Genomic DNA, 27,297 nt, shown 5'->3' with positions numbered 1-27,297 from the left:
CCCTTGGAAGCGCCCTTGCCAAACGTGTTAATGGCATCTTCGGAAAGTCAACAGTATCACCCTTCATACAACTTTTCCATAATCTATTATGATCGTGTGCATACGACTCAAACTAAATACGAGAATTTGATTATGTTAAAAGACACAAACTCGCAAATTTCTATATTTACCACTAATAAACTCGCTAAACACTACTAGGTGTATGCAAAACTCAATATTTTAGTTTTATTCTGAACGAACTATGTAAGTTGTGGCCCCACCAGCAGCAGTAGTAGGTAATTATCAAAGCATTAATGTTAGTACTTGTCGAAGAGTTAGAAATAAAATTTGCAATGACAATCACATAACCACAAGCGCCGATCGACGATCGCCGATAGACGATAGACGATATGGTACGTGTAACTTGCTTTTCCAGTGCAGGGGACGACTCTGCGACGCTTCGTCTTTGGCTGTGTGCAGATCTAAATACTGTGTTGGTTCTATTATGCAAGCAAAATAATTTATTCAGTAAACGCTCTTTGCAAATTGCTTTCGAAGGTGTCTAAATAGTAATTTCTTCGCCATGAGCTTACTGAACTCGAGTACCGTATCTCGTCAAATAGTCAATAGACGACGATGTACGGCCAATAATAGGCGCCATTCGATTATTTGTGCGCTGCATATAAATACCATGACTTTTTTTCAGCAATTGCAGTGCAGTTACTTGTTCTATGCTCATCGCGTTGGAAGAATTCAAACGCTTGTCTGCCGGATTCAGTGAGTCACAATGAGCATACAAATCAAAGGACTTAAGACACGAACTTTTTGGCACACAGAGCGATTAGCATGTCTGTACACATGTACACATGCACTATGCAGGCAGATGACAATTGTAGCATAATTTATAATTTTGTTTGCGTTTTTTAATTGAATTGGAGCATGTTAGAAGTCGATTGCGAGAATAATGAATTACGAGTATTCTTATTTACACTCTGCATATCGTAATTATTCTGAGAATATAAAGGTATTATAATTTGTAACTTTATTGCGACAGTGCTGCTATTTCTATGCTGGGAAGGCTTAATACTTTTGAGATAGCAATTATACATTTCCTTTATCGTCACAATTTCTTGGCGAGTTCATTTTTTGGCGCCTTGACATCACAAAGCTCGTCCTACCAACCCTATAACTACCACTTGAGAGCTCATTTGAATAATTTGGAATACATAATTATACATATACAAGCATACAATTGAGTCCCATATTGTAGCTATGATTTCTTAATTCCTCGGTCTAAGCTCCCAGATAGATATCGTATCGAAAGTTTTACTCATAACTTCTGCGCGCGCAAAGATTGCAGACAAACATAAAGGCCAACACCACATTTTGCCGTAGGCAAATGTTCGCCAAATCGGGCAACTGAGCGCTTGCTGTATTCGCTTATTACGATTAGGTAAACAATAACTTCATTGACATCAATAAATACGGTATATAGAGCGTGGGAAATGCGCAAATTCACACAAATTCACACAAATTCACACATCCAATGCAATGCAGCTCCCAGGCAAAGGCAGATAACGTCGCTCGACAGCGGTAACGACGACAATTTCAATTAAAATTTAAATAAATTCGGACTTTCCAATAAAAACATGTTCGAGTACATAGTACATCACTACTGATTTCTGATCACTACTTGTTCTGATGGGTTAGTGGCCAAAAATGGCGATGGATGTGAATAAAATTGGAGCACGCTGCTGCTTTCCTACGCCGCTTGCCGCTTGGCTTGGCTGTGATGGCGGCCTGCAGCGCGCAAGAGTTGCCACCAAAATGGATTAGTTTGCGTTTTGGACGGTCGCAAGCTCACTCGCATGCATGTGTGTGTGTGCACATATCACACGTTTGCAATTGTACGTTTTGTAGGTTTATGCCGCAACCAAGGCAGATGAATGGACGGACTCCACTGGCCGTACACTGTTAACGGTGATGCTGGCTGTGAAGAGTGCGCCACATGCGTTTAATGCCGCATTGACAGAGACAACAAAATCGTGCAGAGCGTCTTTGGCGATGCATAGCATAAGGCAAGTATGACAAAAATAACTGACCAAAAAAAATGAAAATGAAAATAAATGTGCTTTGCTTGAACAATGAACGGTGGCAGCAGAAGTGGAAGCTGCAACAGCTTATGTACGTGTACATACATACTTGACTGATCAAGCATCAGTGATCAACCTGTCAACCTATGCAAACATTTTTAGACTAACGAAGCGTGGTAAAACGCTCGTGAATGCGTTGGTGTTATCAAAAAATGAAATGAAATGAACATGCGTACAAACAAACACACGAACAGTGAATGTTAATAATGAAATAAATAAAGAGTCCGAACATGACAATCTGACCAGAGCCAGCCGTTGCAATCAGTCAATTAAATGTTCGAATCGCCGTTAGATGAAACGCCGCAAGAAAAACACTGTGCAACTTGGCTTGCCTAAACAACATACATATAAACTACATATATATCTGCATACATGCATACAGATATGTGTATAAATATGAATTTGTGAATTTTGTAGTGAAGAAAACTACCGTGCGATCTGTGTGTATTAATTATTTAAAAATGAAGAATTGACACATACATTTGAAGAAGCACGGAGTAATTAAAAGCATTTGCGGCATATTTTCCGTTAAAAATAAATAAAATTACTAAATAATATTGTTGTTGTAAATGCGTTAACGATAGCGTTTATTGTATGTGAAAATATTACATTTCAACGTCATTCGTCAAATATATCGCCCTCAACAAATTGTTCATACGAGTATGTATGTATGTACATATGTACGTATGTAGGTGTATATACATATATGTGTGAACGTATACGCGCACACAACAGTAAACATATTTAGTGAAGCGCGGCGCAATCACCAACCAACAGCAACAGGAACACCAATACACTGAACGTCATCTTGGCGCTTTCGTTTCGTTCGTTGTCGTTACCAAATGAGGCGAGCTCAAACTTGTCGTCATTTGGCGTAGCTCCACCTTAAGCAACGGTAAAGTAATCAACCGATCAGTGGACAGCAATAACAGTGCTGTAACAGCGTCGGAAGCACAAACAACAAAAGCAATAGCAACAGCAACAGCACAATGACAACAGCTGCTGGTAGTTCTTGACAGCCGACGGCGCACATACAATCTCAAAGCGGATGCTAAACTCTGTGTTTAACACTACAAAGCGTACACTAGTATGTACATATGTGCTGCTATACAAGCACATATGTATGTATGTCAGTATATTTTTATGATTAAACCGCAATGAAAACAAAAACATGATGCAGCAACAACAACGGTTGCAAAGATGTGCTCCCACATTAAATGCACGGCCGTCATGCCGACGCGCCGACAGGTAGTGTGGTGAGTTTGATGTAAATTTTCGTATTTACCTTTCTTGCTGCTGCTCGATGTGCACCGAGTGTTGTTGTGTTGCTTGTGCCATGAGGGTGTGGGGAACTTCGGCTGTGTCTGGCTGGCTCTTCATCCAGCAGCGATCGCTGGCGTTGCCGTTTCCAATTCATGGCCCCGGCTGCGATGTAAGCGCATTCGAGGCGTCCAGTTCGATAGTTTTCTGCAAGTCGGTGTGACGTTCGCGCGCTTAAATCAACAAACGAATACGGCAGAAGCATGTTGCGATCAACGCCGGCTAATTGAAGTGTGTTGTTTACAACTTTCGTCGCGCTACACCGTGATTGTCGATTGTGGCGCAAAAAGCATTTGCTAATCTCATACCGGTTGTTAACACGTGCAACAAACGCGGCTAGCATTGAATGGAGTTATGATCAATTGATTTGTGTTTATCTAATTGTGATTCCAAAAGAATTGTGTCATAATGAGAGTGTTAAGCATTTTGCCGCATATTCCGAACTAACTGCTCACCGATGCTTGTGCGTATGTTGTATATCAGTATATGATCAGCCTTTTTTTCGGGTAATAAACAATCTTTGTTCATCTTTCTCCGTAAACGGTTTTGCATTTAAATCCTTTTGGAATGCCCATTGAACAGTTGGTCGTATTTCTAACCGTAGGTTATGTCCTTGATAGATAGGTACAAAATTCACGGGGCACTCGAAAGTAATTAACAGGACTACAAAAATTTTAACAGTTATTACATTTAACGTGAACGTTTTTTGACCTTAGTAACGAAATCTAGAAGGTATTTTGTCAGTTATTTCATACTTGTTTGTGTCAATGTGTGAGTTTATACTCGTATTATATTCTATGGCGCATATTTTGTAGTTTCAGTAAATTCATAATAATAAAGCATTTAATATGTTAATATGTCAACGAATTTGCCGCCGCTGGCATTGGATCATCCGCGCATACACCCACGTTGCTATCTGCCCATGTTTGTACACATGTCTGGGTGTTTTCACACATTTCGGCGCGCCTGCATTGTGTGAAGAATCCAGAGTGTCTATTACAAAGGGTGGGGCGATATCGCAAACACAATTCCACTGGAGTGTCATACTTAAAACCCCCGTGGCATAGGTATTTGGAATGTCAAAGCTCACATAGGAAGATCTAAAAGATGTTCGAATATTATGCACCACACCTTCGGGTTGTCACAGCCGAACTCAGTTTATTGAAGGCAACAATTGCAAAATTATTTTATCAATTTATTTCAAATCTAAAGAGCATGTTTCGGAAAGTCATCTGAATTATGCAACCATTAGATACAATGAATTGATAATTTCTTATAATTTTGACATGAAAATTGTATGATCGATCTTTGAACCTCCCTAATGTGCGCACCACATCCGAGTTGCATCCGAAATTTCTAAAGGCGTAGACACTCGCCACTGGTGTGGCACACTAAATAGACGTGGTATGCCGTTGCACAGTCATGGGTGGTGCCAATCAAAGCCAATTGCTCACAATTGAAATTCCGAAAAATGATAAAAACCCATCAGCGCACCCAACCTGCAATAATACGAGTGCGCGCAAGTGTTAACCACCGAGCCGTGACACGCCGCCATAAGCTATGTATTTCAACCGCCTTTCAATCAACTGCGAGTACACCGCTAGTTGAGCACTTAAATCATCATCGCGGTAGGTAGTGGGTGCTACCTTCTGCCATCAACGCAATGCTACGGACTCCTCCACTGTACTTGCGTACTGTTATTTCAATTCACACGCGTACACATATGCATACTCGCAAGCATAGTGACAGCGGTGGCTATGTTCTAACAGTACTCAGGCGATCCATATACACATATGTACATACATATGTACTTACTAGGGTATTTAACAATAGTTAATGACGGATATGCAATTTTAGTGATTTGGAAAATATGACTTATGAAAAACAATGCGAGAATATGCAGAAGTGTGATATATAAATGATCGAAAACATATGAATAGGAGTGTATATAAAGTAAGCAGCAGAGCAATCGCGTGGCCAGCACTTACATAGGTGACTGTGTGTACCTAAATGAAACGTTATAAAATACGTCAATTTCATATATTCATTTGCGGATTTCTTGTTCAACGAACACGTTCGAATCGCGCTGTAAGCGTTCGAGTGGTGCAAACTCTTTCTGCATCGTAAATTTTTCGTTTATGAGCCTTTGAGACGACGACACCGGTCGCTTGATTATTGCTCGCAGCACGTCGCGTCACGCACCGTAAGCATCGCCTGCACCCCTGTGAGGCTTGCGCATCCCGCCGTCTTGCACAAGCCGCAAGCATTTGCACAATGCATCAAGCGTGCGCCACTGCATCAATTGTGCCAGTTTTGCTTGAATTCCTTATTGCAGACATTTGCTAGTAATAATTGTGGTTAAGACAAAGCACTACTGGCTAAACAATAATACCAAAAACAACAACATCAACAATCAACAACAATACCAACAATCATCAACAGGTGTCATTGCATTTCTGCGCGGCTCTCTGTCCGCATATGTGCGTTTGTGTGCATGTGTGTGCGTGCACGTTATAGCATGGGTCGATATAAAGCTTTGCACACACGCACGCACCTGCACTCGCTGAAACGCATGCGCACACACTCTCGCACTTACCACTCAAAACACCACTCGAAAGCATTCGCAACATTGGCGTCAACCACGAGTAAATAGCTGCGGCAATAGCGACGCATGACGGTTATTTGTTTTGTAAGCTGTTTTACTATTTAATGGTTTTCATGGTAAGTATCCTACTTCCTTTCAACATAACATATGTATGTACATACCTATTGCAATATTAATGAAATAAAACTTCTAAAGTTTAACGGATGAACCCGTCATAAGATAGACTACTTATGCCACCAACACTCATATGCGGTTAAAGCAGCTTTACATTATCGACCCTATCTTCAAAGAACGGTTAGCTTTTCTCTCAGCCGAATAAATAGTGATTTTTCTACCCTTTTCAAGACTTTTTGCCATGAAAAGTTATCGGATACGCCTAAAGTAAAGACACCCGCGATGGCAAGACAGTAGGAATTTTATCTGAATTAACTCGTTAACGATTTGTTACCACACCAATTTAGAGTACGACGGCGATCCGATAAGTTAGGTTAGGCACCCACAGCTAGCATCCGTTACGATTTTTAATCTAACAGCATGAATCCCGATGGGACAATAGCCAGTTAGAACCCCTACGACTAAGGAGAGATAAACTTTACTAAGGCCGAAGAGCTGGGTAGACTTGTTGCAATTCGCCTTAGGCCAGAAGGATTTGCCGACTACCCAAGTGCTAGTGACTAACCAGCGTTTGCCCAGCTCAGTCTGTCCAGTAGGAGCAACCGAGAGTGAGACCTTGCTCATCAGCCTTACAATTTCCCGCTATTCCGCTGTGTCCAGAAACTGTTTAGTAGTGCTTAGGCCACAAATGAAAAACGAAAAATTTGGAAAAATAGTGGATTATTTCTCCTAACAAGGATCAAGCAAAAGTGCAAAGTGAAACTTCTGCGTGATGGCGATAACCTGGCCATCACCTTTCTAAACTTTCAATACGACAGAAGAAGTTTTCGGAGCAAGTCCGCCGGGTGATGTTCACTGTGTCGACTTCAGTCAAAACTAAACTTCGACTCCGATTAGAATGATACTGAAAATTGACAGTAGCCGCCTACTGATCTCTTGCGTTAGTGGCGCTATTCTGTCTAAGTGTACTTATCGGATCGGCTTAATATTTACATGCAATCATTTTTGATGCTCCATTGAATTTATTATATTATATATTCAATATATGTATATTTACTGAGAAAGTATTCTCTCACAAGCTAAGAGGTCAGAAAACCAAAAATTATTTGTTATTTCATTTATAAATATAATGAAAATTCAGTCGAATGGTGAAAAAAAGACTATACATAAGTAGCACACAATCTGAGTTATAATGAAGCCCACACAAATGCGTTGTCTACCGTTGTATACACGCCCATCTCTATGCAAACATGTACACCTACTGCACACACACATCGCACCTCATTGACTTCTATGCATACAACAGTTTTAAACAAGTATCTACTCACAAAACGGAATGAGAATCACGATAGCTCTAGTGCCACTGTTTTTGTTCAAATCTAAACGCCTGTCCTCCTGTCGATCTTTCCATCAGAGCTCCATTCCATCGCTTAACATGGCACTTGTGTCAAGAAGTCCATCAAGTGTACACTACTCGAAACACAATGAGGTGAAAACACAGAAAATAAAATAAGGAATTATAACAATTATTTCAAAGTGCATACAAATGTTACTCGGCGTTTGTACGCAGCCGTAGCCAACAAAGAGTACAATAAAACCTATAGGTCACAAGTAGCCAACGCATGAAACTCGCATATCATTCCAATGTAACGGCCTGTTTGTTATCAGAGCGTGTTTAGATACACCACTGCCCATTCTTAAGTATTATATTTAAATGCTCGAGTACATACATACAAATATAATATACACATCACTTACAAGTGCATTGTTTTCCCCAAAATGTTTCTACTACATCGAAGTTTATATTTTACACAAACTCTGAAATAAATTCCTTAAACGACATTCATTTAGGTACATTGACATGCCACAGAAGGCGGTCGCAGCAATTTGTTTAGAGTACCAAAGTTGGCAACAAAACTCTAATTACTAGGTGGTGGCTTATAAAATGAGATATGGTTCCAGAACTGAGAACTTATATTTTAAAAATCTCGAAGTAGTGTAATGTAGTTGAATCTGCTGGATCTCCCATATTCAACGTAATGGAATCACCTAACGCCAGGCGAAGCACAGTTTAACCCTAGAGCTTGTGGCAACGATTATATTTCCCCACTAGCCGTTATACTTGCTATCTCATACCGACATATATTCCAAGTGGCTCATCATAACATACTATTCGTATGGCGCAAGGGTGTGGAGGTGTTTATCCATCACAAATGCATTCCAAATACCCAATTGGGTTTATTCGAATTGTTACTCCAATTGGTTTGATGAGCTTGATGAGTTGGATCCGAATGACCAATTGACTAGTGCATCGGAAGATGTTATGCATTGCTCTCTTGGGGGCAACCGATATTTCAACAATTAAATGCTTCACATTGGCAGGGGCACACTCCATACTGGGGCATTTTCAAATCCTTCTTCTCATTGCATCGTTGTGGGCAACTCACAAATTTCAATTATGCGCCATGCTAACGACTTTTCATACACCAAAAAAAGTTTAGCAACATTCTATGCGCACAAACAAACATGTTGCAGAGACATACTCGTACATGTGTGCGTCGTATTCGCAGTGACCGCTTTCAGTCGTTTGACTCGTAAGGTTATTCCTGCGCTTGATGTTGGCTGGTTCTTGATTTGTGATCGATGGAGTGTCATTGTTTACTACGTTGGACGTTAACACTTTGACACCATGTTGCCGTTGCCGCACATGTGGGGTAATGTTGTGGCTTAAGTTGCATGTGCGCTTATGCGTCGCCTGCACCACAAGATGTGTTGCCCTCTTTCGCTTTATTTGGCTTAGCGTTGAATATCAAGTGCAGCAGCTGTGCTGTTGAGCTGTTGCACTGTTAACTAGTACCGACTATACATACATACATAACTGGCAGCCAATTTGAAAGACTATTTGGAAGTTTAACCGGCAACTTAGTTTGTTAGTTCGCTGGCTGGTTAGCGGCTTGATCGCATGGTCGTCCGTTTGTCTGTGCTTGACACCGGCTGCTAAGAGGCTGCTCGATTTTTAGCACATGGTACGTTAATAGTGCCCATTGGAATGCCACTTGCGGCTGAAAATCGTTCCCATAAATCTCACAGCGGTCGGCTATAGTTTAAAAAGCTTATCACTCCGTGTGATTCCATTTAATTCGCAGCGATTCAATTGGCATTTGGATCAACACCGATTTGAACTTAAAGTGGCAGCGCCTTATGTTGCACTGACAGCTGCTGGCACTTTGCACAGATTAACTACACCAATTATTATAGAGATTCCCACTGAAGACAGCCGCTGGCCACTGTTGACAGATGGAATATACAAGCAGCATGATCATTTTATTTAACAAATGTCATACTAGACATCTGAAAATCGGTTTTGTACGACCATTCAATGATCACTACTGACATAAATAACATCGGCATTGTCTTGCACGGCACACTGTATGGCCAGCATTCGATCACCACAAGCACATATGAAGAGTAAATACTCAAATGGACATACAAGATCAATACAATGTTTTTATATTATTTGTAGACGAATTCTCTTTGAAACTGTCTGCTTTATGGACTCAGTCAAGTCCTTATTTTTTTTGTTCGTTTGTTTTGTGCCATTATTTTATTTGTTTATTGGGCAACTAGTATTAGAATAAACCATATTTTCTCCGAAAAGCCGCTGACATTACTTAACAAGTGTTTATGCAGTTCTGATGTTATTCGACATACATAGTTCTGTGCTTCTGTAATTTTTTATAAATATACATATACTAGCTAATATACATTGATATGTTAAGACGCAGACACAGGTGTCTGTGCCTGAGAATATATTCAATGATTCGGCGATTCGCAAGCGAATTCGCATAATTCTGACAAGTGCCAACAGTGGACAGTTCAACTTCAAATGAATCTCAGATAAACACACATTTCAATTTTAAGGTCTTATATATTATATAGTACATCCATAATTTAGGTCATTGATTTATCTCAGTTACTTGAGAGCCTGATCTCGTCTATCCAATTTACCATTGCATGGTTTGCTTGACGAGTTTTTTAGTAAGAAATCAAGCCGCATAAGTTTGAAGCGACTAACTTGCTCCAAGCCAACGGCAGAGAGCGTTATGCTTCGGAATTTTGAGACCGCGCTCCATAGGACTTGAACCACAATTTGGAGGGTTCGATACTGTTCTGTTGGAAAAGGCGATGTCGTAAGAATTCTACAACATGTAAACCGAGATTTTCATACGAGTATATACTCTCACATGTGTGTGAAAGTATGCGCGCCCTCAACTACTCCTTAAGTTCATACTCAGTCGAAAAATTCGATTTCGATTTCCATCATTCGAAACACTTTAGAATTAAATTAAATTCAATGGAATGTGTATGCGCAAGTTTTTCTTGCGCTTCTTTCATAGCAAGTTATCTACTTAAAACATCCGTGTAAAATGAATTTTATAGTTACTGTTGCGCCTAATGTTGCACAGTAGCAGCGTATTCACCTTCGAAGCGCGTTGGTCCGTTGTTGAAATGTACGAGCAAATGTGGTAGCCGACAATATACTACCAAACGAGCCTTCCACATTTGCTTAACTTGGCTAAATGTTGTCATTAAAATTTTATTGGTAAAAGTCTTAAATCACAAAGAGGCAATTTGCAACGATTAGTTGTGAGGAACAGGAAAATCTTACCAGCCGATGCCACATTGGTACTTAACTCTAGCTAGTATGCCACCATAACTATTCACACAGAAATCATAAAAATACCAACAAATGCACTCGTACATGGAACAGTGTTTAAAGATGTGAGAACTCGTTGAAACTCCTCGCATTAGATCACTACCTACTCTACAATAATTCACTGTGCTCATGAACAACTTTTTTTGTAGAAGTTGTAAATTTCCATTCACATAGGTTAGCTCACCAAACGTTTAATTATTAAGACCTAAAAGTAATTTTTCAAACATTACTGAGTTTGGTTTCGCATAAGAACATTTTAGCATAGTTTAATGAAATGAAGAGTCAGACTACAAAATTTACGCCTGCTTGCAATATAACGGCTTTTGAAATCAGCTCCTTCTGCTGACGCTCTCCGTCTGTCACAGCTCTCTTTTAAATAGAAAGGGAATGGGTTTCCAACTCATGACCAACCGAACTGCGATCATGCTTAGTAAAACCGCTAAACACAATTTAGATGTGAAGTTATATTTGTGATCATTGACTCTGTGCTAACAGCACACTGTTATTCAAAATTCAGATTAGTAAGATTTACATGCATTTTGCTAAACTTCTATCCATTTACATATGTTCGACTATGTATGGGGTGTGTGTGTTGTACTTGTGCGAAACATTGTACGCAGCTTCTCCCATACAAATGGGAGTCTGAGTATGGATGCTTCATGTGTTTAATGTGATTTTGGTTGCCATTTGCAATGGTCCAACCGCTACTGTTTAGATTAACGATGTGAGGCTTAATCACAGGGAGTATTCAAGCATATCGCCTAGAGCAGTTTTATCCTGTCACGCCGTCTACCTTCTAATCGCTCGCATAGTCAAGCGTAAACCCGATAAATGGTTGGTTAACTCTCCTCATACGAGTACATTAATTACAATTTGGCGATTTGAATTTTGAAATTTAATGAAATCGATTCATTTAGCTAATATCCGGCTTTTACATGTTTCCATTATTACTGAGTTTTTATATGTACCATATGAAAGAATCCACAAACTAATATCTGAATATCTTTTCCAGAATGGCCTGGGACCTGACCCTCTGCCAGCGAAGGAGGTGAGTATATTTGCTTTAATAAATTTCTCTTTTAATTGTTTCACACAGTTTATTTTTGCCTATCACTTCTGCTTCGCTCCTTCCATATTACATTTTGTATTATTAAAGGACGCAGAATAGAATCCCTTTGACTTCAAAGTGAAAGAGAGATATGAGAAAGTTTTCCATCTCTGAGATTGCGATACAAGTATTTCATTAAGATTCAGCTTATGACGTAAGACGTAAAAGCTCTCGAAAAAAATGTGAAAAAAGTGGAGACCACTCATGAATTATATCAATTAGAATTAGAGCACCCTAGATGTGTTCGTTTCTCTGAGTCTATCGCTTTGTTATTTTATCCGCCGGTCATCCGGCACAGCATGCAGAAAAAGATCTCCCTCGAAGAAATTACGCCATCTGAGTATGCCTGTCTGCTGGTAGCTCAAAAAAAAAAAATACTTTTAAAAGATTCCTGATCCTATCTTAAGCTTCATGGCTAACTACGCTTAATAATGACAAATTGTGTCAAATTGCTCCGCTAAAAGCAATAATTTATGGCAAATTAGAAAACTTTGTTGGTTGTCCGTTATTTAGTAAATGCTTGATGCGACAGTGCGTGTTCTCTTTCACTCAGAGACTATATTCCTCCCGACTGGGGACGCTAACTGCTATTCTGTATGTTTTCAAGTACTCTCACACATACACATATACATATGTGAGCAATCAGCCGTTCCGGTTCATGTGCGGGGTACTTTCCTTCGTATGCAATCCAGTAACTCAGTGCAATTGCTATTATAAATCACTTGGCTTTATTTGTCAACACACTGCAATCATGTGAAATAATAAAATATATTAAAAGCCGATCGCACATTGGCCGTCGTCTATTGATAGAGACCGCAAACCTGCTTCGCTTAGACTTACTGGTTATTTTCTTCTTCTATTCTGCTTAGCAAATTACAAAAGCACTCGATGCTGCACAAACAACGATTAGGAAAGAATGTGTTTGGGTTTTATATTGAAAATATGCAAATAGAGATTTAAATGAAATCATTAATGACCACAAGCATGTCCGGTTCCTTATATCGACCTTAGATTTCTTTGCTCTTGTAATAAAAACATGTGTTCTCCTTGTTGAATCGTCCTCAGTGTGAGCGAACATTTTATAAATGTAACGAAATATTTGTTAGATCTTTGTCCCTGCAGGGTCGTTCACATTCAGTCGTATCTATTGTTACATACAAATGTTTACATGCATGTTTCGGGATGCAGAGATCACGCCAGCTCCGACCACATGCTGTTCGGATCGCCTACTCAAGTACACACAGTTGACATTTTAATAATTTCGGTTACAACCAGAGAGATGTTCGCTGCATTTGTTTTTATTCCCCACTGGCACTTTTGTGTTCGATCAGCACCCAAATTAGAGACAAAGGCAGTAAATTCAAATGCTCGAAATTAACTGCGTAACATATCACGAGTATGTGGGCATGAAAGCTAACTGAAAGCTTTGTTAGTTAATTAAATGGAAAACACAAACAACAAATTGGTGGTGTGAATAAAAAACCCGAGAAAAATGCTCGAAATATATTCAGCTCATGATAATGCGATGAGAGCCCATCAGATTTATTCGAATTATTTAATTGTCTACATTATGTTATATGGAAGATTTCTTTTAATTACAGGCAGAGGGACCCCCCGTTCAAATGGAACCAGTTGACCTTAGCTTACGTTCCCTACAAGGTAAGAAATAAATCAATTTACAAACAACGAAATACTTAAATGTTAGAGTTCTAGGAAGTGGTCCATATGACTTTCAAGCGCTGTTAGTTAAGCACCAAGGTTATGCCTGAAACAGCAACTGCAAGAACCAAGTTTTGACTTGGTTTGGTAGGAACAAATATATACAAATTACAAAGTGTCGTTTATGGTGAAAACCTATCCGAAATATGCTATATTCAAAGTTTAGCACTTTAGCTTTCTTTATGAGATGTTCAAATACTCATTTCTAACCATGGTATCGAATACCGGTAGAAGAACAAGCAAGCTAATTGAATTAGGAGACGTTTAACTCGTAAGCTTTTAAAGCATACGCGTGTGTAGCTACCAAAATATTTTCGTTGTAGTGGCATCATCTCCGATAACGCAATAATTGTCTTCGGCGAGAGTCATTAATAATTTCCAAACTACTGCCAATGGCCACACAGATCCGCAAGCATTTAAAATATGCCAAGATACCGTAAAGCAGCAATTACTTTGTTTGTAGCACATCCACATCTAACTGTGATGACCACTAGACGCCCGACACTTATGGTATATGCTTTCATTTCCAAATCCATGAATGTTAAAAAGATATTAAATAATTAACGCGGTTAAGTTAAGGCATCATTAATTTTGTCAAGAGGGGCATTTTTTACACTTATTATAAATATACACACATACACGTGTACAGTGTGGTAAATAACATTAGCAGTTGTGTGGCTAAAATATACAAATGCTTGGTTTGAAAATGAAATTGACTATTCTTAAGATATTCCTTATGGATTAAAATTCGCCATTGTTCCTGGAATCATTAACGCAGAATGACTGAAGAAAGGCACATTATATCAGAATTATAAGATGGTGATGATGTCAAAATTTCAAATATCTGGAGCATATATTTACACGAAGTACTATTCTAACAAGTTGTTCTACGTTACTTTTTGAGGCATGCAATGCATTGCGTACTATATGTATGTATAAAGCTTGCTTTCTTCAAGTTAGGTATAACTCCGCCAATACTTTTATGTTTTTCACAACACTGTGCTTACTTGTATATAATTAAGAAACTCTGAAGAAACCTTGAAACCTTCAATAACCTGGGTCAGAAGTGTATACATACGAGAATGTGTATGAAGAGGTTTGTGTAAATAGCTATGCGTGTGTTAGAACGATTTTTCGTACGATCATTGAACATTTTGGAGCCCATTTGGCTAATTATAATGACTGAAATTGGAGGCATTTACACCCAGCAGCATTTAAATTCATTAAGGCTGGGATCAATTTGGTGAAATGTAGTAAATAGTGTTAAAACGTTAAAATAAACGGAACTCTATTTCTTGCCCAAAGAAATAGTTTCTTTAATTGATGGGTTCAGTAATATTGGGTAAAGCAAATTTTCTATACAATAAGTATAGAAGTGCTAAAAGATGAGCGATTCATGCACGCATGATGGAATCGATGAATATTATCAACAATACGTTTCAGAGGATTACCCTAAAATAGGGCTTTGTGTACTTGTGTCATAAACTCGCAATGCGGGTCAATCCGCTAGTCCTGAAGCGCCTTCATAGTTAATAGTATGACAATATCACAACTAACGGCAAAAAGTATTTCATTTGATTAGACGCCAAAGAGTCCGCTTGATAAATGCACGTAGCTTCCAACTGTCAATTAAATGTGTAGCAGCCGCAGTCGGTGTCATTGGCGTCGCCACACGATTTCATTAATTGCAAGCTTTGACAGGTCCCTCCATAGATGCGCTTGGCTTCTACTTCTTGACCAATACACCAATAATACAATGCATATATAACACATAACTTGGCTTAAATGAATTAAGAGGTCATAAAAACGACTCGCAAAATGTTTATTTGAATTACGAATTAGTATACGCTTAAGCCGATAGACCGTTATCAGTGTAGTACCATATATTCGCTTAACTCAACAAGCTACTATTTCGAATAACTACAGATTATAAATGTCCCATTTGGCATCCGAAAGAATTCTGATGAAGTTGACATCAAAAAGTCGCATGCGGCGGTACCTACAATTCCATTTGTTAACCTAACCACAAACACTCGAACATTCACCATAAATGTGCATCGCAAATATAACTGAAAATCAAAGCAACAGCTCCAACAGCAATCGCACGAGCGAATCAAGCGAAGATCCAACATTTTGTCATAATATTAAGAAGTGAAGCGCTTAGAGCTGGTGGGAATCACTTCGCCTCGTTTTTCGGAAGTTCTTTTTTGTGGCTTTTCGAAAATGTTTTTGCCACCAAGCCCATGTTTACAGCAATGAGTCCCCACCTTGATTTCCATTACGTCCTTGCCCCCTTTCGTCAAACGGTTGTTGTGATATGATTCCCAATGATGCGAGTAAGTGCGAGTATTGTGTTCGGTTGGACACGGAATTCCCGTTTTCCACACTCGATTTGTGCAAAAGTTGTGGGCCATTTGAACGCAGCGCTGCTATACTGCGCTCGGCTGTTCGCATCCGGTAATGCAACCGCGGAACTTTGACAGAACAATGAGGGCAGCGGCAGCAGCAGCCACAACAACAGCAGCGTTAACATCAAAGCGTCAGTAGTTGGGAAAAACGCGGGCGAAGCAGTCAAAAAAAACACATACATATACTCGTAAAAGATAAATAAATAAGTAAATAGCAAATGGAAAATAATAAAAAAGGATGTGTTAAGGCTGACGCTGTTAAGGTGAGTTGAATGCCTGTCGTTTTGTTGTTGTTGCTTCTTGATGTGATTCTGGTCTGTGTGATTGTTGTTGCTTCTTCGGCGGTTTGACTGAATGACTGCCTTAAAGGTTATGTGAAAGGTCAAGTTCGTGATCGCATTCAAACATTTTTGCCAACTACTCATCTCGCGGCGATGGTGACGGCGATGCTTGCCATAGACGCGGCGAACGCGCAAGCAGAAGACACCGAAACAACGTCGTTACTTTTGCATGTACACACGTACACACATACATACTGCATAACAAAAGTAATAGGAACAGCGGCGGCAACAACAACAACAACAACGGCAGCAATAGCAATAACAAATAAGTTGGCGAATGGCAAAGAAAAATTGAAGACGAGCGTGCCACCACTACGCCACGATTTTACCATTCCACTAGTGCCAAGCTATCCTACGAAATACTAACACACATTTAGCCTAGCCTGGCAGATGAGCACAATCCGCTAACCGTTGTTTTATGGTACCGTATGAAGTGGTGCTACACCCAAACACACACACACACTCGTATATATACTAGAAGTTATGTAGATGCAACGAAGAGCCCGGCACACAGTACGTGTGGGCATTTACATTCGCACTTGCATACATATGTGTGGATATGTGTATGGGTAGGCCCACGTTTGTGTGGCAATGTGCGCCAAAGCCGTACTTGTTACCGAATTAAGTGAATGTATACTAGCGCTGAAATTGCTGTATATTACAATGTCATAGTAGGGTTTTTTTAGCACCACATTCAACACTTCCCACCTTAGTATAAATGTGTATTTGTATGCGCTGTTTGTATGTACTTCTGCTTACACTCGACCTCCTTTATATCTAGGCATCCTATCTTAAATGATCGTGTTCCCAAATAAGAATATTATATGTGCTAAAAATATACTACAATATAGAAATCCGATTCAATGCGAACGCAGTCAATGAAGTGATGGGAAAAATCGCATCACCGCTCACCAAAATTTCAATCAGAATCATTATGTCGGCGAGATACCTTAACAGTGTAAACAACAATCAACACACCTACACACACACACACCAACTTTTGGATGTATGTAAATTGAAGAGCCACACATCCATACGTACTCGTATACGTAGAGTACAAACTACTATGACCTGTATCGTGCCGCTATTAGCATGATTCACAGTTTGGCATGCTCACGAAAAATTCACTTTCTATTCCAATGTTCGTGTGCGCCACATAGCGAATAAACTTCAATTGTCCTTGCCTGAGAAAATATTCGTTGATTCGTTATTGGCTGAACAGTGGATCAGCTCATCCACATTGACGTTAGGACGGATCTACAGAGGTGACTTGGCTACGACTTGGTATGAAGGTAGGTTTATAAGTATGTAGGCCTTTTTGTGATACTGCCTCACAAGTGCTACTTCCAATATTACATTAAACATTTGTATGTATGTACGTGCATGTATGTGCGCACTAGAAAACCACTAATCAAGCTTACGGCATCGTCAAACATTGCGGCGTTGGTTGGAATCTCTTGGAATGATGAAGACTAGGCTTATGTTATGGATTTGTATTCATACATAGAGCTGCAACTAATCGTAGTCCAGCTTCTGACAGAATTGACATCCTCATAGAGATTTAAAGTTATGTGTGAGTACTCGTAAGTTGATAGAATATATCGAAAGCTATGAATGCTATCTCTCGTGTTGCATTGAACTTTGCCATATTGTTACTAAAAATAGGCCCAAGTCCAAATTGAGTCAAAATTTCTTTTGGGACACAATGTGTATACTCGTAAGTACATATGTATATATCTTCCTTTGTCTACAAGTGCATATATACCTACACAAACGTACATCTGTATGTACATATGTCTGCTTAATTGGTATTATTCAGTCGCGGTTATGGTCTATAGCGTCGACTTTTAGACTCTATGTTTGGTTTTACTCTTTTCACAACAGACGTTTAAGACGATGACTCCTTTTCAGTGCTGGATGTGGGGTGGGACATGTAGTGTTTGCCTCGGATAAGCGTAGCATGGTTGCGCGAGTCATTGTTATTGGCGTTTGGAGGTTACTAATTGTGGTTAAGTAAAAACTCTCAATAATGTAATAAAATGTATGCAAATCGACTAACGACGACAGACGCTGCCCGCTGGGATGGCCATATTGTGTGCTTACTCGTACATTATGTTGTTCGGCTGCTGCTGCAATGATTTTCCATGCTCCAGTTGTGCACGTGTGCATTTGTATATGCCAGTGAGCCTTCTTATTTGGTATGGACATTCTACAATACACCATGAACGAGCATGTGTTCACATACGATACATACATACATACGTACATAGCACATATTTATGAACAGGAATGGGAATGAATCTGGTTCACGGGTGGCGATTCTAAGTATCTTTTTATGAAGATTTATCGTATCTCCACCAAATTTCAGTGGATACAACAAGATCTAACAAATAAATGAATTCAATTCATTGCACAAATCCACACAATAGCTTCCCATTCCTTAATTTGCAATCAAATGTTAACATTTTAACAGAAACAAAAACAATATTATATGAATTTATTTAGAGCGCGTGGGTTCAAACACAACTTCGTTAATTAATTTGGAAAATCAGCTGCAAGGTATTGCGGGCAAATCTGAAAACGATTGGAGAGATACGATTGATTTTGAATTTACATTTTCAAGAAAGTAGTATATTTGAAATTGAGTTTCTTCTATATAATTTTCTAAATAAATAAGAATATATAAATTTGAACAGATTGCGATAATTATCCAGATATCTAAATTTTCTTTGTAGGTCTTATAAAAGCTCTATCTTTCATACATATGTCGTAATTTTAGAATAATGAAAGCATTTATGTTGGGATATCCTTCTTTAAAAAAAAATGTCAATCTTTTGTATTTCTAAAAATGTAATTTGGGCTAAGGATCATCGTGCCTCAAGCTGTTGTAGCTTTTAAGTGATTAGCACCGATATATTCGATAATTTCTTATTAAGACACAAGTCTCTATTACGATTTTACATACATCCCTAGATAGGTACATACATACATATGTCCACATGCACAATTATACATATTGCTGTTCTTTAAGTATTTAGTCTTGGCGACTTTGTGCTTTTCTAAAACTTAACAAGATCAGCGAACTCGGATAATGTCTTGTGCAATGTCATACGTAAAAATTAATAGATTTCCAGCGATTTCAACTCGTACGAGTATGTTGTCGATCGACTTGTTCGTTCAATATTTCTTGTGTATCACTACCAAATCAGTCGACAGCAGCAGCTCCCTCGTTGTATGGCAGTGTTTGTGATTATAAAAACATAAAAATCACTATCTTACTGCTTATCGGTTACACCAAAGACCTAAATAAACAAAACTATTGTTCAAAGCAAACCATTGAAAGCGAAATTCCCTAAATGAGGGTTGCTTTATGTTCGCGTATTACTTTTATTGCAACACACTGCTGTTTTTGTCGTTGTTGCTGTTGTTGAATGTTGAATCCGCCAGCATCGAGCATACATTTAAAAGCCATTCCATATGCTAAGCAGAAGAATTCATTGAAAAGACTGCGTCCAAGACTTTGCGCTGAGAGTTGCTGGTGGCCGTCGAGTAGTGGACGTCGGTAGCCAGTGCCATTGTTTAAACGGTAGTTAATCGGTTTCGATCAATTTCTGATTCTGCTTGACTTTGTGATCCACTGAGCTTGATAGTCGGCTCCATTAAATTAAAAAAAAAAATACACAGCAACAAAGTGTGGCCATGAGTTGACAAGGGGACTAACGTGCAGACATACACACGTATATATACATATATTCACTCGTACGTTGTTCATTTGCTCAATCAGCGCGCTGGGTTGATATGGAAGCATACAAGAGTATACGCGATACGTTTTGGTTGTAAGAACATCGGCTTCATCCAGCTCGTCACTGATCGACCTCTAAGCAACCATATGGTGTAGTAAGAGTTTTAATACTCTCTAAGTATAAAGAGTCAACTAAGCCCAAGTGGCTTAAACGGCAGGTGGCAACTATTGACAAGCAGCCGCACGATCTGTCAGTCAAAGTCACACAAGGGTCCATCGCACATTTTAGTGCCAAGTTTTGATTCTTGCGAATAAGCTCTAAATATAATGTCACAGGCTCTGCATTCGTGTGTATGTACATATGTGCATATACACAAATATACTAATCTAAATAGAATAGATACAAGTGCAAACATTTGCACATTCCTCTGCGCATACTTCTTGAAAAGACATCAAACACGAATGCTGAGATTGCATTGGTTTGCATGCCAACTATGAGTTGTACTCGCATATAGTTGTTGGTATTTTTGCATTTCAGCTTCGCTCAGCTCGGTATGCTATTTCCGGATATTCGTCTTAAGTACACTAAGTGAACAGGAACATGTACAGTTAGCCTAGTTTATGTTGGCACGCGAGCAGGGTAAGGTGGATTTCTCACATCCTTCATGCAAATTTGCTATTGATGAATGGACTCAGCTTTATAGCATTGCCCTTTCTTTCTTCAGCAAATTCACGAATAAAATCGATGTCTTCTGCAATTTGTCAGCGGAGATCTTCTTTGTCGTTCTTTGTCGGTCATCGTATTCTAATTAATGATATTCATTGTGATTTAATACTTAATCACAGATTTAAACAGATTTCATTCTGTACGATGTTCGCCGTTAATTAAACGATTGCTATGGTTTTTGGTTCTTTAGCGCTCCTCTTCCACGCTCGATATTTAAATAATAACGTGTGACAAACTGAACTCATAGGATCCGTTCTAGGATCCGTTGAACGAGGGTATACTTCTGTTTATTTTCAGATAATACCATTGACCAATTCTTATCTTTTTTTTAAATTTTAAACTTTAGAAGGAATTAAAATGCTTCAGATAATCCAGCTATAATCATTCCATTCGTTACTTACCAAATTATTCGCATTATTCTCACTACTACTCTTACGAACGCATGTATATTGGAATAGAATAGTATAGTATAGAATAGAATAGTGGGGATAGGTCAAAACCAAAACGCCCAGTCAATAATGTGAAACTCACTCAGAACAGTGGCAATGGTGATCTCGTATTGACCAATAGCGAAATTGCAAACACAATTGTTGGCGCGCTGCTACAATGATTCGCTCATCACTTTCTATGTAAATGTTGGATAGCGACCGGAGGCTTGGAGCGAACGACGGAACTGATTGGCGCAAAAACTTAATTGATTGATTTCACAGTGTTAAACCTGCAATACTACCTGTACATATACATACATACATATGTATGTAGTCAATACTTATATGTACTTAAACATATGTACATACATATATGACAACAAGCACATATGGGCTTATGTAAGTAATATCTACGACTGTACTCGTAAGTTGACAGTCGGTCACATCATTGGGGAAATTTATGCACTCCACACTAGTTTCCTTGATCATCCAACGCCGTCGGTAAATGCAACAAATAATTATATTAAAAGTGTTATTTGTATGTCAGAGCGCTGATTGCACTTAATTCTTACATGGAATTATATTCACGTTTGTCTGATACAGTCGGATTAGTATGAAAGAGCATTAGAAAACGCGAACCTATTTACTCCAGCATGTCATATCGCTTCTTTTCAAATCCCCGTTTCTACACTGTCTATTAGGATTATCTTCATGTGTTGTACCATGAACGACACCTATTTAAATAATCGTACTAGTATATAAGAGTATGTTCAATCAACTCTAAAAAACTTGAGATTTGCAATATTTGACAACAATGGGAAAAATCGAAGCACAGCTGTTCAAATAAAGGTAGCTAGTGGGCTGGAAATATTTGAAGAAAGTTCAGATTCAATCAGACATTATTAGTGAGTAACCACTTCTTTTGTGCATTTGACAGGCTGAGAGAGTCGGCTTCACGAAATCGGAATGATCTGGATTTTATCAGCAATTACAACAACGTCGCAATATCAAACTCATGCTTACTAATTACAAAACTAGAGTGGATAAAGAAGCTTAAACCTTCATAGAAAGGATCGAGTCGCCTCAGTCCACCAAATCTGATAATTTGCAATATCAGTTTCCAAAACCAAAAACGCTAGACAATTAAGCTTTCACTGTGAGCGGTAATAAACCAAATCGTTTGCTGGGATGTTGTTTAGTGCACACACAAGATTATTCACAGCTATAAGGAACAGGTGGTGTTTATGTATTAACCTGCAATTTTATCTACAACTCTTGTTGTTGCGAATATGCTTCTATATTTGGCGCTTACGTCCTCATGCAAACGTAACCGTATCGATGGCTTACAATTGAACCAACGTATGTACATATGTATGCGGTTATAGCATCACGAAAGTGCAACCATGGTAAAGTAAAATAGTAAAACAAATGAGACTTTGGTGTATAACTTACTGTTAGTTTAAATTGATGACAGTCCGCCCAAATACGAAAACCATTTCACCTCAAGCATGTCTGCGTCCATGATTTAGCATTTTCCCACGGCGGCTTATATGTACTCCGGTATCAGCCTACGCTCTCAGTTCCACACTTGTCAACGATTTTGCTTCGTTAAATAATGATAAGGCACACGCAGGTGAAGTGAAGAGGAACTACTTTGTTAGATCGCAAATTTTCGATACACATGCACACATTTACATATGTACATACGTTTGTACCGAAAATGCGGTAATAAATTTGTAGATACTCGTAATAGATACAACTGCATACACTCATGCGCATGCATAGACGAATGATTGAATGAATTCATAATTACATGTATGAGTATATCATATGGATGGGCTTACTATATACATATGTATATGAGTACGTACGTGTAGATATACATAGATTAATGCATTAAGAATTGAAGGATATGCTTAAGTACAAGTATATGTTACGATTTCGTTGGCAAACTTCTTCATTGAAAGGTCAAGTAGTCTTGCTTGTGCCTATACACGTACATATGTGTGTATGTGGCTTCAGACCCAGGTGCAATGATCGAATAAAAACATGAAGACCTGTGGCTTAGACGCCATGGCTAGCAGAAACGGAGCTCACAATTAACGCGTCTGCGCGATCGCGCTCACATTTTGTTGCAACTTGGCGGCTTCGAACTGCCAATTATTTTCAATCGCACAGCAAACACACATTAAACCCTATCAACTACTTTCGTAATTTATTACACAGTTTTTTTCATTTCAACTTTTCCGCAATGACTGCATCGTTCACACATAGCAGCTGTGTGCAGTTATTATGCAGCGCGTAATGCGTTGCACGAAACACCGCCTCTGTATGGGCACTTGTAAGCACTTCTCTTCTGTACGTCTGTACACATCGCATATACCATAAATGCACATAGATCTGCATGTTTACAAACACATTTTTGGAACGGGTGCTTCATACCCAATTTTTGCAACTAAAATTAAGATGGAAGACCCCGCATGTAAACGAAAATTCGACTTCTCAAACGCGTAATGAAACAATTTGAATTTATGCAACTTATAGAACGAATCAAAAATCATAGGAACCCTCCGGAGCCTATGGATACATGTACATCTCTTCTCCAGGGAGTTAGCGAATTTTCTCCCACATTGAGAACGAAATTCAAAGTGTTGCAACGCACATAAATATGTTAGAAGCATGTTAGCTAAGAGGTCATGTCTATTTAGATCTCCGAAATATATGCCATTTCGGTTTGAAGATCCACAACACATGAGCTGTAATGTATGTTCTCTCCGCACATTTTTGACAATCGGCATACGGCAATCGACAATGGAATGGATCACCCATTACAAACATCCATATGTTGTGATGTACTCGTACACGTACATTCGTAGAATGTTTCGCAGACAGCACTCGCGGCAGTCTCGCACTCGTTCCGGCTTTTGGTCTCTTTGGTTTTGGTCATCATTGTCGCACTTGTGCATCAATATGCCGCCGATCAGCGTCCCATCCACAGACACTCACTCAGTTCATCATAATTATTGCTGAGCACAGTTGAAAGGCAGTCGAGGCATTCGCGCGTTTGCCACACTTGCCACACTTGCCACCAGCGGCATGCATTCACTTGTGCATACTTGTGGCGCGTTGCTTCATTTCCTGACTACGTCGAAGCTCGTTTACCTGTTGCCGATGCCGTATGCCATTTGCCACTCTCCACTTACGACTGCCTGTTACCCCAATCACCCTGCCCACCTGCCCAACTGCCAACTTTGTGCTGCTGCTAACCATTTCACACGCCAAGTCAAATGAGCAGTTTATGGGTTTTATGAGTGTGCCACTTGAAGACGCGTTTTTGTGTTTCACATTTTTATTTGTGTTTCTTTTTCGTGCTTCCATGCCGATTTGTTTTGTTTGTTTTTATTTTTATTATTTGGTTAATGTCGTTACTGCGCTTCACCATGTTTTAATCGAGCAAAACAACAGCGAGCTACTCGGGGGCAACATTCACTTTTTATGGTACCAGTCAACTAACCGCCCGTTTACTGCCATCAGTTCCAAATATTTTTACCTCCATCGCTATCATCAGCATGCCTGCTACAGATGTTGCTGCTAAAGTAGGCAGATTACCTCTCTGAGCTTCATGCGATAGTACAGACCAAACATTGCAACATGCACGCATCTTCTACGAGTATATAACGGGCACACGGCAAGTTGGAAGGGAAAACAAGAAACTGTCGCATATCTGAATGTTAACTGTGAGCAGAACTAAGGCTTAGAAACAAAACTTTATAAACATACTGCTTTATGTTTATGTTACAAAAAACCGTTAGATAGCAAAAAGTATCGTAAATGAGCATTTCTTATCACCCACCGATACCCACATTATTCCTTGCTTTGAGCTAATTAATATTGAGGTGTATAATGTTCCGAAAGAAAAAAATATCGGATACAACTTATTATATACACTTTCGAACATTATATCGAAGTTGTTATTTTAAACATAACCTCTATGTGGGAGGCTGGCGTTATTATAAACCTATGTTTATAAGATCTGAAAATTGTTAGCGATTGAATATAAACTAATTGCCATTTTTCGCGTCCTATAAGGCAACACAGCAAGGAATTTTAGGACAAATGCTTGTAATTTCCATACTCACTTTGAGTTTCCAAGTAGTCACGTAAAATATTGATTTCGGCAATCATCTGTCTTGCAACTTCACGAAAGACGTGATTGAATCTCGGTAAATATTTAAAAGACTCTTGTATTGGAAAAAATCTTCTAAAAAAAATACGACAATAAAAATTAATGTAAATGTAAATTTTTCGTCATTGCAGGATCTCAATCAGCAAACTACAAACTATTTGGAAGTAAACACAATGATGGAAAAGGTAGCACTTACAGTACATATTCACACAATAGAGCTTGTGGAAATAATAAAAGCAGTAAAGGTGGTAATAGCTGCAGCCCCAATTACAACCAGGATCGCTTCACCTCATACACAACGAGTTCCTCCTCTTCCTTCACCACATCAACTCAGCTACAGCAATCCACTCGACAGTATTTATCACCATTTTCCTCAGCGGTTTCTAAATTTCCCATCCCCCCGCTTCTAACATCATCAACATTCTTCTTACCATATCGGCGCATGAAGGAGGAGGTTAGCAGTAAAACTAGCACATTATCAAATAACAGCAATATCAGTATAAATAGTGGCAATTTCAACCAAAGCTTTAATCAAGCATCTTCTCAACCTCACCGAAATACTGGCAACATGATTACACATTCCTTCACATCCTCCACACTGTCATCCACAGCTGAAACGCCATTTTGCAATCCAGCTGTCGCAGCAGCTCAACGGAACTTAATACAAGACTACGATCGGAAATTCAGTTTCCTAAGCCTTTTCAAAAATTCATATAAACACTCAACGGATCGTGGATCTTCATCATTCAGCTCGAGAATTTGGAATTCCAACGATACGATATTGCCTTCGGCTCCGTCAAATATTTCGTCATCGTACAGTAAAATGACTCAAACTTCTGCTAATTCTAATTCGATATCGCCATGGAAGATAATGTCTTCAGCAACTCCATCTAGTAGCATGAATCAAGCGCTTTCGCATTCCAGCTTTCAAACACCCGCAAATAATGACGGTCGCAAAAATGCATTCAGCAGTATAGTTTTGAGGGGAAGTGGCGGTATGTTTGGACGTTGTGACGAGCCAAGCGGAAGTATGAATACAATCGGCTTTAGTGATCTCTCTAAGAATCGAAAGGTGCACAAATGTGACACGGAGGGTTGTGATAAAGTGTACACAAAGAGTTCTCATCTGAAGGCTCATAAACGCACACATACAGGTAATATTCCATATACCCCGTTTTCCTAATAAACTAATTTCTTTATTTTATATAAAATGTTTTTATAATAAATTAATTTGTTAATTTTTATTTTTTTTTGTTTAACAGGTGAGAAGCCATATGTGTGTGACTGGGAGGGGTGCGTTTGGCGATTTGCAAGATCGGACGAGTTGACGCGTCATTACCGGAAGCATACCGGTGTGAAGCCTTTTCGCTGCCAGCTCTGCACACGCTCGTTCAGCCGTTCCGATCACTTATCCCTGCATGTGCGCAGACATTGAACTCCAAGCAAACAAACTTAAACAAACAAAGTAGACAATAACAACGGTACTGTATAAATAAATAAAGCCTTGTTCTACCGCAAAGACACTCATAATATTTTAGCAAATTTTAGAAAATTTTTAATTATTTTAATAAACTTAGCCAATTTCACGATTAGTCTCGTAAGTACAGCATATAATGAGGCTATGATAAATACAACTTGAAACAAATGGCTCTATGTAAACATACTCACAAAAACATTTGTAAAATTGTGTTCGGTTTTGTATATGAAAGTACACATACCACATACCAATGTATATTATGTACAATACGGT

General features: G+C 39.0%; 1 protein-coding gene across 5 annotated transcripts; it reads left to right on the top strand.

Annotated features, from left to right (window-relative positions):
- The first annotated feature begins 3,447 nt into the window (after nucleotides 1-3,447).
- On the top strand, nucleotides 3,448-27,012 carry LOC105213409 (transcription factor Sp9). Of its 5 annotated transcripts, none has more exons than XM_011186223.3 (6): nucleotides 3,448-3,915; nucleotides 5,310-6,173; nucleotides 11,901-11,936; nucleotides 13,598-13,655; nucleotides 25,679-26,701; nucleotides 26,810-27,012. In XM_011186223.3, exons 2-6 carry the CDS (start codon nucleotides 6,162-6,164, stop codon nucleotides 26,980-26,982), a joined length of 1,302 nt encoding a protein of 433 aa, XP_011184525.2. In that variant the 5' UTR covers nucleotides 3,448-3,915; nucleotides 5,310-6,161; the 3' UTR covers nucleotides 26,983-27,012. The 5 variants fall into 5 exon arrangements, with proteins under 5 accessions (XP_011184525.2, XP_011184526.2, XP_011184522.2 ...); XM_011186224.3 differs by having other exon boundaries at nucleotides 3,448-3,919; XM_011186220.3 differs by having other exon boundaries at nucleotides 3,448-3,958.
- Nucleotides 27,013-27,297: the final 285 nt, after the last annotated feature.

Source organism: Zeugodacus cucurbitae, chromosome 6, assembly GCF_028554725.1.
Source record: "Zeugodacus cucurbitae isolate PBARC_wt_2022May chromosome 6, idZeuCucr1.2, whole genome shotgun sequence".
Taxonomy (NCBI): Eukaryota; Metazoa; Arthropoda; class Insecta; order Diptera; family Tephritidae; genus Zeugodacus; species Zeugodacus cucurbitae.
The sequence above is the reverse complement of the archived record's forward strand: the minus strand, read 5'-3'. Positions and strand labels throughout refer to the sequence as shown.

Bases quoted from the DNA above. Each gene is read 5' to 3' on its own strand.
- LOC105213409 (XM_011186223.3), top strand. The intron at 11,937-13,597 runs GTGAGTATATTT...TTTTAATTACAG, and splicing joins ACCCTCTGCCAGCGAAGGAG to GCAGAGGGACCCCCCGTTCA. The intron at 13,656-25,678 runs GTAAGAAATAAA...TCGTCATTGCAG, and splicing joins TAGCTTACGTTCCCTACAAG to GATCTCAATCAGCAAACTAC.